The sequence below is a fragment of the Artibeus jamaicensis genome, unplaced genomic scaffold (assembly GCF_021234435.1).
Source record: "Artibeus jamaicensis isolate MK-2021 breed Jamaican fruit bat unplaced genomic scaffold, CSHL_Jam_final contig_1998, whole genome shotgun sequence".
NCBI lineage: Eukaryota > Metazoa > Chordata > Mammalia > Chiroptera > Phyllostomidae > Artibeus > Artibeus jamaicensis.
In genome coordinates, this window is record NW_026521407.1 from 24,542,250 (window position 1) to 24,557,808 (window position 15,559).

Here is a 15,559-nt window from a genome sequence, read left to right on the forward strand (position 1 = left end):
TATCAAAAGCCAAGTTTGGCCTCGGCCAGGGTCTCAGTTGTTTGGAACGCCATCCCATACACGAAAAGATTGCAGGTTCGATCCCCAGTTGGAGCACACAGAGGAGGCAACCGACTGATGTTTCTCTCTCTCTAAAATCAGTAAGCATGCCCTGGGGTGAGGATTAAAAAAAATGCTGCATTTGTTCCCTGACTCCTCGTTCAGCACTCTTTTCACTAACACTTAGACCAAAGAGCACGTACTTCATTTGTTGCAACAAACATGTATCACATATGTATTGTTTAGTGTAGGTAGTGGGGATACAATGCATGAGATGAGGTGACCTGTAATTGTTGTTATCACCCAGTTCTGATAAAAAAGTCAAGTAGCAAAATATTTGGGCACCTATAACTAAAACACTGTGGTACTGGAAGGTCATTAGACAAACAGATCAATGGGACAGATGGGGAGCCCCCAAATAGACTCTAATCTCAAAGCGGGAGGGGAAGTACTGGGACAATTGAATATATATTTGAAAAAAATAAAACTGGATCTATATGTCATGCTACATTGGAATAAACACCAGATGAATAAAGATCTAAATATTAAAAATAAAATGATCTAAGTTAATAGGTGAAAACAAGTGGAGTCCTTTTTAAACTGGAAGTGAAAAAAACCTTCCTGGCTGAGACTCAAAATCCAGAGGCAATAAAAGCAAACTCCAATCATATAAAACTTTTAAATGGCACAAACAAACATATAAAGTCACCATAATAAAGTCAAAACACAAATGACAAACAAAAACCTCCACAGCTTTAAGTCAAAGGGCCACTATCTCTGAAATTAAAAAAGCCTCCTTAATACAGAGGAGGGTAGGAAAGACCCACAACACAATAGAAAAAATTAAATATTCTTAAAAACTTACATAAAGATATACAACCTTCCTCATAATAAATGAGATACACTTAAAATTACACTGAGATACTATTATGCTTATTGACATAAATCCAAAGTTCAACAACAAGGTCTATAGTGAGGGTCTACAGAACTAGACTACAAAATGGTATTGTCTATAGAGAGGAAGTAGGTAATAAGTAGAAAAATTCCAAATTAATTCACCCTTTTACAGAGCAGTCCTACTTCTAGAAATCTTTTCAAAGATTCATAGGGCAAAAAAGGAAATAACTTACGAGCAAGAGTATTCACTGTGGCATTATTTATAACAGCAAAAGCCTGGAAACAACTCAGATGTCCATTGTAGGGGTCTGGTTGAATAAACCATGGTGTACTCTCAAGGGTGGTACTATGCATCTCGTTCATAAAATGAATGAGAAAGATCCCTAGCACTGATATGGAATGATCTTCCAGATATATTAAAAAATTAAAAAACAAGATGTGTAACAGTACATTTAGTAGGCAACCTTTTATATAAGGGGATAAGCACATATAATACATCAACATATACACATATACTTTTTTTATGTTTGCAAAAAAGAAATACAGATCAGGAACAACTAAAAATAGTCTCTAACAGGAGTATGAAGAGAAGAGGGAGGAGGGAATACACAAGCAAGATTTCTCTGAATACACCTTGTTGTATAGTTTTGACTTAAGCAGTCCCTAAAAACTGATGACATCTGAAACAAATGAACCTAACTTTACTTATGTAAAGTTGATGATATAAAAATATAAAGAAAATAATTACTTCATGTTGCATTAGAATACAGAACTGACTATACATCCTTGGTGAAATATATTCTCAGAACAAACAGAGCTGCACAGAAATTTTTAACATTATTCAGTAGTCTATAATCTAATTGTAGCAATACTGGTATTATTTTGAAACTATTTTAGGATAATACAAACAAGTAATTATATTAATGCTGTTAGGAACTATTTATAGGGAATATGGGGAATAGAGAAAGAAGTCAACACTTTACAAGAAAGAAAACAGATAAATTGAGATAAGGAACATTCTAGAGAACAAATAACTTGAGTTTTGGCAACACGGAGAGAAAAGGGGTGAGGAGGTAGGAGAAGAAACTGATCTACCTGGAGTGTGACCTAACAATTTCTATCTTGTCAGTTTTTCCACACTTTTAAAAAACTTTATTCAGAACTCTTAGCTGTTTTCAGCAGGAAATTCAGTCTGAAGAACCAACTATATTACCAAAAGTAATTATAATACTTTTAGTCTTAAGCACAACAAATGTTATCAACTTAAGAAATAAAGGTAATCTGATTGGGTTTCCAAACTGTTGATTGACATGGGACAGTTGTTCCCTGGTAGGTAATTTGTTACACTTTTCACAGCACTGGTGCAATATATCCTAGGGTGGTGTGTTTCACCATAGAGTATGCAAATGAATTTAGTACTTAGTCTAGTTTATAACAGTTGCCTATATAGCTGTGATTCCTGAATCAACAGAAGACTTATCTAAAATGTCATGTGTCTGAATAATATCTAAAGTAAGTTGCAGCAGACACTTAAGCCAATAAAAATAGTTTTGGAGTAATAGTAATATACTATTATTTTATTTCATGAGAATTTCTAAAAGCAGAAGATAAGGACAGTTTGTTACAATTCAAAGATGTTAAAATGTTCCTCTTTTTTTGAGAACTTTATAATAATCTTTGAATAAGAAGAAGCAATTTGTCCCCAAACTTAGAAATGAGAAAGTGCCACTACTATTATGTTGGAATTTTAAAATTATATGTAGCAGAATCTAATCTCAAGAAATCTAAATCAATAAGTCTAAGCCCATATTCATTTAAACCCATTAGTTAATGAAATAACATGTTCTTTCAAACAAAAGTAATAATGGCAAGGATAATGAAACTGAATAACTACTTCCTCATGAGTTTCCTAAAATTAAAAGAAGAGAGTTGAGTGTTTGGTAAATTGACCCTCCATCACATCCCTTGAAGACACATCCCTTGAAGAGTAATAATGTAGAAGAGCTGAAACATAAGAAATCTAAATGTCAAAACATTCCCTATTTCCACAACAACATTACTGAATGGAGTATTTTTAACACATTACTTCTAAGCTCCAAGATTGATGACTGGTTTCTGAAATCTATAGAAAGAATCTTATTAAGAGTCCAAGGCTGAACCCTCAAAGTAAAGTGGGAATAAAGTACCTAAATCAGTAATAAATTTCTAACATTGCAGACTTTAAAAATGTAGATACTTTTTGAGGAACATTAGTTTTATACAAAAGGTGACTCCTGGATTATAGTTTGCTTTCTAAGAAAATAAACTTCAAGTTTTAATACTAAATTTAAATTCTAATTGGGGTAAAATAATGGCAAATGTAATTCAGAGAAACACAAATGAATTAATAACTAGGTATAGATTTTCCTTAAATGCAATATGCTAATAATTGCTGGTTTTTAAATGGTAACAATTTGTAATGAACATGCCATAACTTCATTTACTTTCTTTTCTAAGGTAAACTGACTGTTCTGGAAATCAGACAAGTTTTAACAGATTATACAATCAGTCCACCAAAGAGCAGAGCAGAAGCTACCACACTCTGTTCTCATTTTATTAAACTCATGACCAAAGTATTGCCTCTTACATTATTTTGCATAATTTCAAAAGTATAAATTGCTTTCTCATAAGATAAAAATGTAAAACAGTCTGAAGAAATCACCTGAAATTGATGCTGTTGTTTTTAAAACATAAAATCAAATAGATGGTCATTCATACAGTACCAAAAAGGTCTCTAGAGAAAATAATAGTCATACTCACTCATCAAAGTTTCAGAAAGAAAAAGAATCCTTAACCCCAAAGGACATAAAATAAAACACATTTATTTTATCACTGATATTTTATGAACTGATAGTTAAAAGCATAAGATACTCATTAAAAAATGTAGCCTTGCTTGTGGCAGCCTGGGTCAAATGATCCTTTATATCAGAAAGATAAAGACAAAATAATCATATTTAGGTACTTCTTGCTTTCCATAAAGGAAGAATAATATTTGAGTGACTGATACATTTGAAAAGCTGATTATACATAATAACCATCATGTTGGGGAAGTGCATAGAACTCAAACAGATTGTATCAGGCTATTTTAAAAAGTGACACGATAACTGTACCATTCTGTAATAAAAAAAACATAAGGTAGGAGTTCAAAATAGTTAAACTAGTATCTCAGAAAACCGTCCACGAGGAAGGTCAAATTCAACATTTTTCAACATGTAAAACAGATGAAGAGCAGAGGCACCAAAACCTCCCCACAAATTCTTCACCAGGCAAATATTAAAATGTGGAACATAAGCTCAGACAAATCCACAGAAATGAGTAAGGTCCACATCCGCTGTGTGTGAGGCATTTCACCCTACAGCACATCTGACATGTGGAGGTATGCTTACAGCTATAAATTTAGAGAAAAATTTGGGTCCATTTTGTTGCGAGTGCACCTCTTGCAATAAATTTGAGTCAGCACCAATGACAGCTCTGCAGTCCTCCGATGTGGTACTGATCAGGTGGTTGCAGAGCTCCAGCTCACAGCAACACAATGCAGCTGAGCAGGCAAGCACAGCCCACAGCCAGAAGCAGTTCCTACTCTCCAGAACAAGGAGACCTTTAAGCTTAAGTTTCCCGGAGAAAATGAGATGCTGATGCTGAAGACGACACTATGGTAAGATGTTATTTAAATCAGTAAAAGATTGACCTTGAGATTTTGTCCCTTTCTCTTTCCTTCTTTTTTTTTCTTTCTGTCTTTTTTTTTTTTTTTTTAAGAAAAAGAACGTTAGGATTGAATATATTTTCAATAGCAAACGCATGCACCAGAAATTTGCTGCAGTGTCAGTGGAGAAATTTCTCTTCAATATCCATTCACTTTGTAAATATACATTGTTTTCTTTTAGAATCAGCCCTGAAATATGCAGAAGAAAAATCACTTTATAAAATGTGAGGTTTGAAGGTATGGTGTTGGTTTGAATTTTGCAAGTGCCTTGAAATGTTTTGCTAGAATATATTTATCCTAAAAATACAAAGATGAATTTCAAAGTATTGCTTTAATATCTAAATAAAGTCTCATCCTCCCCACACACAAACACACTATTACATTACTGCAGAGATTTAAAAAAAGAGACACGACAGCCATTTTTTCCCATCTGAGTAAAAAAGAATATAAAAAACACTAATAGCTTAAGATTCCAACTCTTCATTTGCAGAGAATGCTATTTTATAATATTAAGGCTCTGGGAAGATACATAAGAAAGACTGTTTAAAAGAAGAGAGAAAATAAAGGAGAAAATGCAGGAGAGAGTGGAGGGAGAGAATCTCTACCACATAGCCCCAGTTGAAGGATTAAGCATTTGGACTATAAATGAAGGGGAGCTTTGTTAGTTTAATCACTGGAACAATTATAAAAGGACTCAACAACAACGAGGTTTATTGAAAATTTTGCCTAATGCTAACTGACCCATGCAGATGCCTAATTGTATTTGCATATTAAAAGAAGGGTATATCTGTTTGTTTCCAGGCTTTGATGGAATATCAGATACTGAAAATGTCTCCCAGCCTGTTGTTCATCCTTCTGTTTCTCACACCTGGTATTTTATGCATTTGTCCTCTCCAATGTATATGCACAGAAAGGCACAGGCATGTGGACTGTTCAGGCAGAAACTTGACTACATTACCAGCTGGACTGCAAGAGAATATTATCTATTTAAATCTGTCTTATAACCACTTTACTGATCTGCATAACCAGTTAACCCAATACACTAATCTGAGGACCTTGGACATTTCAAACAACAGGCTTGAAAGCCTCCCTGCTCAATTACCTCGGTCCCTCTGGAATATGTCTGCTGCTAACAACAACATTAAACTGCTTGACAAATCTGATACTGCTTATCAGTGGAACCTAAAATATCTGGATGTTTCTAAGAATATGCTGGAAAAGGTTGTCCTCATTAAAAATACACTAAGAAGTCTTGAGGTTCTCAACCTAAGTAGTAACAAACTTTGGACAGTTCCAACCAACATGCCCTCCAAATTGCACACCGTGGACCTTTCTTATAATTCCTTGACACAAATCCTTCCAGGAACACTAATAAACCTGACAAATCTCACACATCTTTACCTGCACAACAACAAATTCACATTCATCCCAGATGAAGCTTTTGACCAACTCTTTCAGTTGCAAGAAATAACCCTTTACAATAACAGGTGGTCATGTGACCACACACAAAACATTACTTACTTATTGAAGTGGATGATGCAAACAAAAGCCCACGTCATAGGGACTCCCTGTTCTAGCCAAATATCATCTCTGAAGGAACATAACATATACCCCACACCTTCTGGATTTACCTCAAGCTTGTTCACTGTAAGTGGGATGCAGACAGTGGACACCATTAACTCTCTGAGTATGGTAACTCAATCCAAAGTGACCAAAATGCCCAAACAATATCGAACAAAGGAAACAACATTTGGCGCCACTCTAAGCAAAGACACCACCTTTACTAGCACTGACAAGGCTTTTGTACCCTATGCAGAAGACACATCCACAGAAATGATCGATTCACATGAAGCAGCAGCTGCAACTCTAACTATTCATCTCCAAGATGGAATGGTTACAAACACAAGCCTCACTAGTTCAAAAAAGTCACCCCCAACACCCATGACCCTAAGTATTACCAGTGGCATGCCAAATAATTTCTCTGAAATGCCTCAACAAAGCACAACTCTTAACTTACGGAGGGAAGAGACCACCACAAATGCAAAGACTCGTTTACCTTCTGCGGCCAGTGCTTGGAAAGTAAATGCGTTGCTTCTCTTACTGTTCAGTGCTGTGGTGGTGCTGGCCGTCTGAGGGTCTGCACTGTCTGCAACTAATGAAAGAACTCCTCCCTGATGTACAGTTGGGAAACCATGCCCCCATCTAACCAGTGATTCAACTATATTAAGTATTCAAGAAAGCCAGTGTTACCTTTCTGATCTGATGTAAATGAAGTAATTTGTCTTAAATAAAAGAAGTGCACAATGTCTTGGTACTTGCTGCTATTTTACTGTCTTAAGTAAAACTAATGAATTTCTTTTTTTAAAAATGAGATGTTTTCTTTTTCAGGCTTCAATTTATTGCACAAGATATAAAGCATCTTAACTTTAATATGTATTTTATGTATGTTTACACTGTCAAACATCTGGGAAAAAAAATAAATGGTCTATGCTCATAACTGTGTCATTTGGCTTTCCAGTCATACCAACTTAATCAACTGACTCAGTGAGGCTTGAAGTGACCTGATCATTCTTGTCCTGGGGTGCCTTGGTCAAGTCTCTATGGTAAATGGGATGTTGGAGGCATCCAAGGGTTTGCCGCTAGAGTAAAGCTGTGGCCACCACCCCATGAATGATTGTGCCATGTCATTATGTTACACACAAGCCATAACTGTTTTAAATCTAGATGATGTCCTGCTTCTGAGGAACTCTTGGCTACTCTACAGATTATATAATGGACAAAAGCTCTTCAAAAAGCTAGAAGACACTAGGCTTTGCATTTTAATGAGGAAAGTTTAATGGCTTTGTTTTTTGCATTTAAGAAGGTTTTAAAAACAATAAAAAATTTAGGCTTAAAGTCACATAAAGGAACAGTTTTAGTACATATTTAACAAACCATTTATTATGGAAATTTAAATACTTACAAAATTAAAAGTCTTCTATGTTCAGGAGAGAAAAATTTATTTTTTGCACATCACAGATTAGAATCTGACTTACTGAAATTAAAAATGAGATTTAGTTTCAGAATAAATCATGGGGGCCTAACGAGCATGGGCAGTACTGAAGGAGGGAGGGCAAGGAAAAGAAAAGCAGGAAGGGAGACAAGAATGGGATTCATTTTGAGCTACAACCGGATGATGAACCCAACAAAGCAGACAACAGGACTAGGGCTGCGCGTGAGACAAATTCTTAACACTCCAAATCAAACTGCAGTAGGAATCCAACTAGAATAAAATCAAGAATTTTCTTCAAATATAAAAGTAAGCCACCTTATGAATTAGATAAAAACAAAAGTAACAGCCAAGAGTCGAAAAAAGAAGCACTGAAACAAGGCAAGATTAAAATGCGGGACAGTGTTTCAAAATGTGAGCCACGAATGAGGCACTTAATTTGTGAGACATAAAAAAGAGTCTACTTCAACACTCCTAAAGTTAGGAAAAAGAACACAGAAAGAAAATTTTATGCTCCTTCCTAAGAAATTTTAAAATTAAGATACATTTTTTTCCAGATTTGGGAACACTTCTATTGAGGAGGAGAAGGGAGAGAAGGGTAAGAGCCTTCTAAAGCACTCTTTTTTTTCTTTTTAAATGCCAGGCTTATGCAAAAATTATTGTTAAACTTCAATAAAGCAATTCCTCTCCTACGCTGACTAGTGAAGTGGCTCCTGAACATTTTTCTGCCCCAGCAAACCTAACTGGCTCCCCTAACCTAGGTTGGGGAATTTCACCATGAAGAAAAGGAGTTATTTGAAATAATCTGCTAAATAGTTTTAAAATGCATTACTTTTCCAAATGAGCAAATGGTTCTCACTTCCTCCCAATCACTGATCTACTTACTATCTTCACTACTGATGACAGAGGCTAACTGCTTAGGTATTTTCTACTCTACCTCACACTAGCATCTTGTTTAAGAAAAAAAACAATGCTGATCCAAGATTGCTCCATCAGGAAAAGCTTTCATTGAGAATGGAAGGGCAGATAAAGTGCTTCTCAGATAAGGTCAAGTTAAAGGAGTTAGTTCATCATCACCAAGCCCTTATTATATGAAATGTTAAAGGGATTTATCTAAGAAAAAGAAGATAAAAAATATGAACAGTAAAATGACAGCAAACTTGCAGTTATTAATAATCACACCTAAAACAAAAACAAAAGCGAACAACTAGAACAGGAACAAAATCACAGAAATGGAGATCACATGGAGGGTTATCAACAGGGGAGTGAGAGGGGGAAAAGGTACAGAGAATAAGTAGCATAAATGGTAAGTAGAAAATAGAAAGGGGGAGGGTAAGAATAGTAGTACAGGAAATGTAGAAGCCACAGAACTTCCATGTGTGACCCATGGACATGAACTGAAGTGGGGGAAATGTGGGTGGGAGGGGGTGTGCAGGGCGGAGGGGAATAAAAGGGGGGAAATGGGACAACTGTAATAGCATAATCAATAAAACATATTAAAAAACATATGCTGAGTTGCACAGAATGTTCCTCAGAGGTAGTGTCTTTCATTCTGAAGGTGTCAAAAATTCAGTGTTGTCTTAGAAATACCATGGGGAAAAGTGACAAGAAAGTAAAATTATGGATTACAGCATTATCAGCACCTATGGATTATACCAATTTTACCGACATGCCTGCAAACTACAGATGAAAAACTCACTAAGTTTACAACACATGTCAACTATAAGTCCTTAGAAGGAAGTATCTAGTATTTAAGGCTAGATAATACTTCCTTCTAAGGAAATTGTATTCTTAGCATTATTAATGGCAGTGGGCTCCTTATATACCACTAAGACAAGAACTACTGTATTACTGAACTCCATAAATATTTTAAAGTGCATTAGTCCTCAGCATCTATCTCTCAAGCTTGTAAGATATATATATCCATCCATCCAACCCTAACTAAGACTTCTGTTTTCCAAGTAACTTGTTCCTCACCAGTCAAGTGGATTCAACTAAGAACACAAACACAAAAGCAAATGCAATAAGGGATAAAGCAGCAGTGGAGTGTGCGCTGGTGTCAAAGGTTCTAGGCCTAAATCCTACCTCTGCCACTTCCCAGCTGTGTAGCTCTGGACCAGTTACCACTGGTCTATGATGCTCTACAGCCCAGATTTCTTGCAAATAATATGGGCTAGCAGGACTTATTTATTCATAGCAGTTTTATTCTGAGGATTAAATGGTATAATTCATGTAATGTTGCTGCTGTTGTCATTACGATTATTATTACCTGTGCATGTTCAAGCCCAGTGAACACCCAAACTCTCTATAGCCAAATGAATGAAAGGGTGTATTTGCTTCAGCCCTGTTCCTCTGCCCTCTGGAATTCAGGTTGAGATACTGATGGAATAGGGACCCAGCTGAATGCCAGACAAATGCTCATTATAGCACAGCAGAACGGGATGTCTTCTGTAGCTGACTGGAAGGGTCACAAATATGTGCTATTCAATAATCTTCCATAACAAGGCTCTGAAGCAATAACCAAATTCCTTTAACTAACACCAAAAGTGTCAAACAAAAGTCAACCTAAAATCTTCTGTAAAATTATTAAGACGTTTTAAATATTTTTAAAAATCCTCACCCAAGAATATGATTTGAGAGAGAGAGAGAAACCAATTGGCTGTCTCCCATACATGCCTGACAGGGGACAGAATCTGCAACCTTTTGGGGTGCAGGACAACACTTGAATCAGCCAAGCCCCCCAGCCAGGGCTCTTTGTAAAGCACATTTTAAGAACCAGACAAGGTATGGTACCATGTATTACAAACACCTTGCTTAAAAGTAAAAAGTTGTATTTCTATTCAAATCAGGATCAAGTACCAATACCCATTATCATCATTTTTTTAAACATTATTTGGAAAATTTCAGAACAAAAAACAGAAACAACAGATAAACATTACAGGGAAGTAAAAAACAAAATGGTTATTATTAACAGGTGATATAATTGTCTATCTAAAGAATTCCTCAAGAATACCTTCAGGAGGGTAACTTGAAATAAATACCAAAATAAATATGGAACCATTAAAAATTTTTCTCATATGCTGGCAACAAATAATTAGAAAATTACACAAAAAAGACACTATTCATAACAATAACAGTACACCAAAATTAGCAATGCCAACAAATAACATTCACATGCAATGCATAGAACCAAATGAGGAAAAGGTAAAAAACATTAATGAGAGTTATAAACTTGATAGAGGTGATAAACAAAGGTCTCTCCGTTTATTTACTCTTTCACTCAGTGAGTATTTATTCAGCATCTGGAACACACAAGCACCAAGGCTAGTAGGTACAGGAGATACACTTCTACTGATGTCGTAAAGATGCGATTATGTCCAGTATAATTTATGGATTAAGCCAATTCTAACAAACATTCTAATGAGATTCCTTTCGGAACATAGCATTAAACACGTAAGTTCAGCAGGCAAGAGTAAAAAATGGAAGAAATAGTAAAGGCACCTTAACCTTTCTTGAGAGGGAAACAGATCACTGCAAATATTAAGACAGAATGGCAGAGGCGTAAAAGCAGAAAGGAAGATAACCCAATACGGAAATGGTAGCACTGTGACTCCATCTCCTCGTAGGGTGGTTGTGAGGAAAGACGAGCTAATACATGTAAAGTGCTTAGAACCATACAACAGTGCTTACCACATCATAAGCTCTCAAAAACTATTAACTTCAGAAGGAAGAAAAACCCACAAATCAAAGAGGAAGGGAAAATTCAATAAACAATGCTGGGAAAAATGGAAAGTAGTCCAACTTCACACTCACTTCATTTGCTCTGCCTACATAGTGAACTAAAAAAGATAATATTAAAAAAGGAAGTCTTAAAACCAACAGGAGGATTTAAAAATATTTATAAATATCTGGGTGGCTGTTTTTATTAGAAAAAGAAAAAATCACAGAGAAATCATCAACAGATGTGTCTATATAAAACCCTCAAATTTCTTTATGCTGAAACAATGAGCCTAATAAAAATATTCAGAGAATAAAGAAGATTGTTAATTAAAGCTCATCAAAATTATGAGAAAAACATTTAGATTCCCAATAGAAAGTGGGCAAAAGACACAAAACAGAATATTTTAAAGATAGGAAGCATGGTTCTGGATAAAAATATGGGAATACAGTGAACCAGATAATACTGCTTACTTCGGGGTCAGGCCTTGCTTCCCTTCACAGTATCATCTTAAAATTTTCCTACTCCGTCACTGTGAAGTTCACACTAAAAGGTTGTCTGTCCCTCTAATCTATGTGCGCTCTCTCTCTCTCTCTCTCTCCCCCTTTCTCTCTCACCGCCAGGCTCTCACAGATGATGCATGTTGTCTTTGGTTTCCTCCCCTTCCTCTTCTTCCCCTGGAAAACCCTTATTCATCCCTTTGATTTCAGTTTAGATACCACTTTCTCCTAAGAGTTTAGTTTTTCACCATCTTGATCTGATGTTATAAATAAAAAAATGAATTAATACCGATCAAAGATGTGTCTGGTACGCTAATTATGATCTCCTTAAGACAGACTAAGTCAAACCTCCAAGTCTTATTATAGAATCGAAGTTTCTTCTATTATGTCAAAGTCACAGCTTCACAGTCCAGAGAAAAGAGAGATCAAAGAAGAAGCTGGTACTTGTCATGTAAGAATTCAGTTCTGGGCAGTGGGGAGTTACCCCTGGAGCAATTTCCAGAGAAAGGCTGATTCTAATACCTGTGAACAATTCAGTAGGCACAGACTGCTCAAGGGAAGTGAATCAGGGAAACAGAAACAAATGTCACTTCTATGTGCTAATAATGTGTTAAACAGGCTAGTTTGCTTTACACTTTGAAAAAGTGTGGTGCAAAGTGAGGTTTTTCAGTAGCTCAACTTTAAGAAGTACCCCAACTCTGTTCAAGATGTTTAGGAACCGGTCAAGACATATGCTCAACACACCTATTTATCCCTTCTATAGGTTGGTACTGATACTCTGAATTTGTTGGAAATGATTAATAAGCTCAAAGCACAGAAATTAAACACACACAAACACACAATAAAAACAGCAAAACTATGTAATTTGAAGTGTCTTTAAAGCACATTATGATTTAATAGAATGAGCATGAGAAGTTTTTATCACCTGCATTAGTGCCTTGGGCAAGTAATTAATGCATCTTCTGGCAAAAATCTACATAGTTAAGAACATGTATTCTATATGGGTATTTTACAGAACAAATTAAATCAGGTATACTAAAGGACTGTCTAGGTGCTACATAAAAATTTTAAAGATTACTGCTATCCCTTGTTTAAGAGCTCCTTAGGTGATTAACAAGGTCAGAAATAGAGATGACTGAACCCAAACTGGTACATAATTCCCAAGTACCTGCCCTCTTTAGTTACCCTTCAAATAGCTAGTTTACAAGGTTTGTTATTTATTTATCCTATGGGTAATATAATTTATCACTAAAAAATTAGATATCTGAATATTTCACAAGGGTATCTCACAACCAAGTATCAAATAAATTTCCTGGTATACTCAATACCAGGAAATGCAGTTTTTATTTTGTATTAGTTTGTTGCCCATAGTCACAGTTCAAACAAACAAACGAACACCCTGGAAGACTGCAGGAGTTCAGAGGCCTGTCAAATGCTTGCCTCAACAGAAAATAAACTAAGGTATAATGGCTTTTCATTGAGAAAGGAAAAAACGAAGCATCGGGAAAGGGAAACAAGGATGCCGTGCACCACAATAACCACCAGGAAGGCTTCTGTTTGCCAACTGAAGCCTCAGCAACCACTGCTGCGTCTGAGGCGCTGCGCACTTTAAGAGTAACTGGCGCAGAGCCACGTCCACTTACCAGTTCTATTACTCAGACGTCAGCAGCTCAGCTCTATTTCCTCACGCCGATGACGAATAATTAAAGAAAGCACATAAGTGTTTAAACATAATTTCATCTATTTACAGGCTCCAATATTTCCTCATGGTATAGCTTTTCTACTATGATTTGCCAAAAATTCTTTCTTGATTTAACAAGGTATACTCGGGTGAGGTATTATGAATCTCTTGCCCTGACACTAAAATTTTTTTTAAGCTGCAGGTGGTAGGACATTAAACATGAACTTAGAGACATACTGTAAAAGCTCAAGTGTCTTTAAGACACATTAAAATTAACTAAAGGATCAAGAAGTCACCTGAAACTAGTAAAACAACATCTTCATATATTAACTATGAGTTGACTGACTATAAACATAAGTGTTGCATGTGATACATCTAAATTTCTGTATGTTTCTTCAAAGCAGTCATGTTTGAGTCATTATTAGCTCTTATTCCAATGAACATATCATTACTGAAAACATCTTTGGGGCCCCTCCGTTCAAACATTACTAAGGGCCAGTTTAGAAGTCACGCAAGAAAAAGACTCATTTTAAACATCAATAAAAAAACAGTATTACTAAACTTGCCATTTGCTTTGTCAAAAATTTTCAAGTACAACATTTTCCCTATTACATTAAAAAAAATCATGCTTCATTTGACAGTACCTTCCAAAAATATATTTCCCTAAAATGTGCTCAAAGGCGGCAGGGTTTGAAGTATATACATCATCTCTTATAGCGACTCTTCAGAAGGCAACGATATTCACTTGGCTGTATTTAACCTTAGATGTTTGTTTTAAAATCTCTCCGTGTTGTTTTATGTAATCAAACCTTGCAAGTACATCTCAAGGTTCTTTTCAAGGACTGCATACTTATCTACTCAAAGAGGTGAACCACAGTGGATGCAAAACAAAACCTATTTCTGCAGAACGGCAGATGGACCACAGCCACTTGCCACTGGTTTTGGAAGCACAAGTCAGGTCAGAACCACAGATTAATCAGTGTGTATCAATCATTTAGTCACCTTCGATGAGTAACACAAACCCTTGCTGCACCACCACCCAAGGCCACTACACTCCTACAAATCAAATATCAAGAGAAAATGAAATCACTTCACTTAAGAAATCTTTTGACTGAATTCAGAACTTCAATTGTAATCACTCTCTTAAATCAAATCTTCCTTCAGACTACAATCGTGTGTGTAATTAAAACTGATGATTAGTTTTAACACTATCATTGAATGATTACATATATGTAACAATTAAGAGCTAGGCTCACTAAGTATTCTGTGAAATGTCACCTACTCAGCTAGATTTTCTGTGTATCCACACAAAGACATCTAAGAGCTAGGAGCTAAAAGTCTAATAGGTGAACAAAGAAATTATATCCCATTCCAAGACATAGAAACAACCTAAGTGTCCATCGATAGGTGAATGAATAAAAAAAATGTGGTATAAGACTACAATGGAATATTATTCAGCCGTAAAGAAAAAACCCTGACACCTGCAACAATATGGATGGACCTGAAGACATTATGATGTGAAATAAGACAATCAGAGAAAGACAAATACTATACAATTTCACTTATAGTGGAAACAAAATTTTAAAAAATCCCCCAAAACAAAACACAGAACTCACAGGTACAGAGAACAGACTGGTGGCTGCCCAGAGGGACGACGGGGAGGGCAAGGCTGGGGTAATGAGGGAAGGTGACCAAAGGGTACAAACTTCTAGTTTTAAAATAAGTAAGTCCTGGGGATATAATGTACAGTGAAGTGATTAAAGTTAATTATGCTATATTATATATCCAAAAGTTGCTAAGAGAGTAAATCTTTAAAGTTTTTATCACAAGAAAAAAGTTTTGTGAGGTGATAGATGTTAACTGGACTCTTCTGGTGATCACTTTGCAATATATACACACATTGAACTGTGTTGTACATCTGAAACTAATATAATGTTATATGTCAAGTACATCTCAATTAAAAAAAGAAAAATTATATTCTAACATGGGCATT

The 15,559-nt window shown here is 35.7% G+C and overlaps 2 protein-coding genes across 9 annotated transcripts in view; one reads left to right on the top strand and one right to left on the bottom strand.

Moving 5' to 3' along the window:
• The window catches only part of NF1 (neurofibromin 1), a 234,233-nt gene that overhangs the window by 69,615 nt on the left and 149,059 nt on the right, over positions 1–15,559 (bottom strand). The window lies entirely within an intron of this gene.
• OMG (oligodendrocyte myelin glycoprotein) lies at positions 3,959–6,995 on the top strand. Its single transcript, XM_037146807.2, has 2 exons — positions 3,959–4,630; positions 5,480–6,995. Exons 1-2 carry the CDS (start codon positions 4,628–4,630, stop codon positions 6,809–6,811), a joined length of 1,335 nt encoding a protein of 444 aa, XP_037002702.2. The 5' UTR covers positions 3,959–4,627; the 3' UTR covers positions 6,812–6,995.